Source organism: Fonticula alba (assembly GCF_000388065.1).
Source record: "Fonticula alba strain ATCC 38817 unplaced genomic scaffold supercont2.8, whole genome shotgun sequence".
Taxonomy (NCBI): domain Eukaryota; order Rotosphaerida; family Fonticulaceae; genus Fonticula; species Fonticula alba.
In genome coordinates this window covers 334,124-335,360 of record NW_009242978.1, presented here as the reverse complement: position 1 = coordinate 335,360, position 1,237 = coordinate 334,124, and the positions used below count along the sequence as shown (strand labels likewise).

The 1,237-nt window shown below is 69.7% G+C and overlaps 1 protein-coding gene across 1 annotated transcript in view; it reads left to right on the top strand.

The window, feature by feature from the left end:
* Positions 1–25: 25 nt before the first annotated feature.
* H696_04745 (hypothetical protein) overlaps positions 26–1,237 on the top strand; it is a gene marked incomplete at both ends in the record, with an annotated part of 1,454 nt that continues 242 nt past the window's right edge. Inside the window, 2 exons of the mRNA XM_009498608.1 lie at positions 26–806; positions 1,014–1,113. Coding sequence (XP_009496883.1) covers positions 26–806; positions 1,014–1,113 — 881 coding nt within the window. The remainder of the gene's footprint in view (positions 807–1,013; positions 1,114–1,237) is intronic.

Sequence of the window (1,237 nt, the reverse complement as noted above, 5' to 3'; positions counted from 1 at the left end):
CCCACAACCGCAGGATATCCTCCGCATGATTGCGGCCTACCTGCGCGAGGCCAACTTGCAGGCCGTGGCCGCCCAGCTAGATCGGTCCCTGGAGCGCCGGCTACAGGTGGCCGCCTCGCGGCCCGGGTCGCGCGCTGCCCTGCGCGCGGCCATCCGTGCCGGCGACTGGCCCGAGGCCGAGCGCCTGGCCGTGCTGCTCGGGCTGGCCCCGGCCGCCGGGCTACCCATCGAGGCGCCGGTGTCCGGGTCCGTGGCACCGGGCGGCCCTGCCGGCGGGATGGCCCCCGGCGCGGGTACTTCCGCCATCAGCAGCGGGGGCATTCCCGGCGCGGCCGGCGCCACTGGCAGCGCAACCGCCGCGGCCGCGGCCGCTGCCGCCATCCCCCAAGCCGGCCCCCCTGCGGACGAGCACCAGCCCCCCCTGCCCGAGCTCCTGGCCGCGCTGGAGCTGGCCCCGCCGAGTTCCTTCCTCCTGTACACGCTACTGCGCCAGCAGTTCCTGGAGCTGGTCGACCTCGGCGAGCCATCCCGCGCCCTGGCTCTGCTCACGCACCGGATCAAGCCCCTCTGGCCACCGGGCCCGGCGCCGGCCTACTGCGCGCATCGCTTTCACCCGGACGACTTCCGGGAGCTCTGTCGTGTTCTCACCTGCGCCTCGGTGGCCGAGGCCCCGTACTTGGCTGATTGGCCCGGCGTCACTGGCGGCCGTGACCGGATCATTGTCCTCTTCAGCCCGGACCTGGTGGATGAGGTTGCCACCGGGCAGCTCCTGGGCCATTGGGGCAAGTGGGCCGATGATGAGCTCGGTATGTCCCTTTGTTCGCGCCCTTCCCCCTGCCTGCCTCTTTAACGCCCTTAATTCCCCTCCTCCTCTCCTCTCCTCTCTCTCTCTCTCTCTGTGTGTGTATACACATGTCCATGGGCTCCCCCCTGGGCTCCCTTCAAATGCTCTTTTAAACTCTAACTCACACACCGCCACACCGCCACGCACGCAAACACAAACACAATCTCAGCTCCACCACCCGCGCGCCTGGTCACCCTGCTGAAGCGTGGCGTGGCATTCCGCCTTCAGCAGCACCAGTATTCCCCGTCCGATGTGTGCCAGACCAGTTCGTGCGTGCATGTGCCTCGAGCGGCCCCGTACCTCGGTCACTTTGGGGCATCCACTTACCCGTCGTCTCCTGCCGTCGGCCCCGCCCCCCGCCCCCCCCCCCCCTCTTCAAGCACAGCCTCCTCG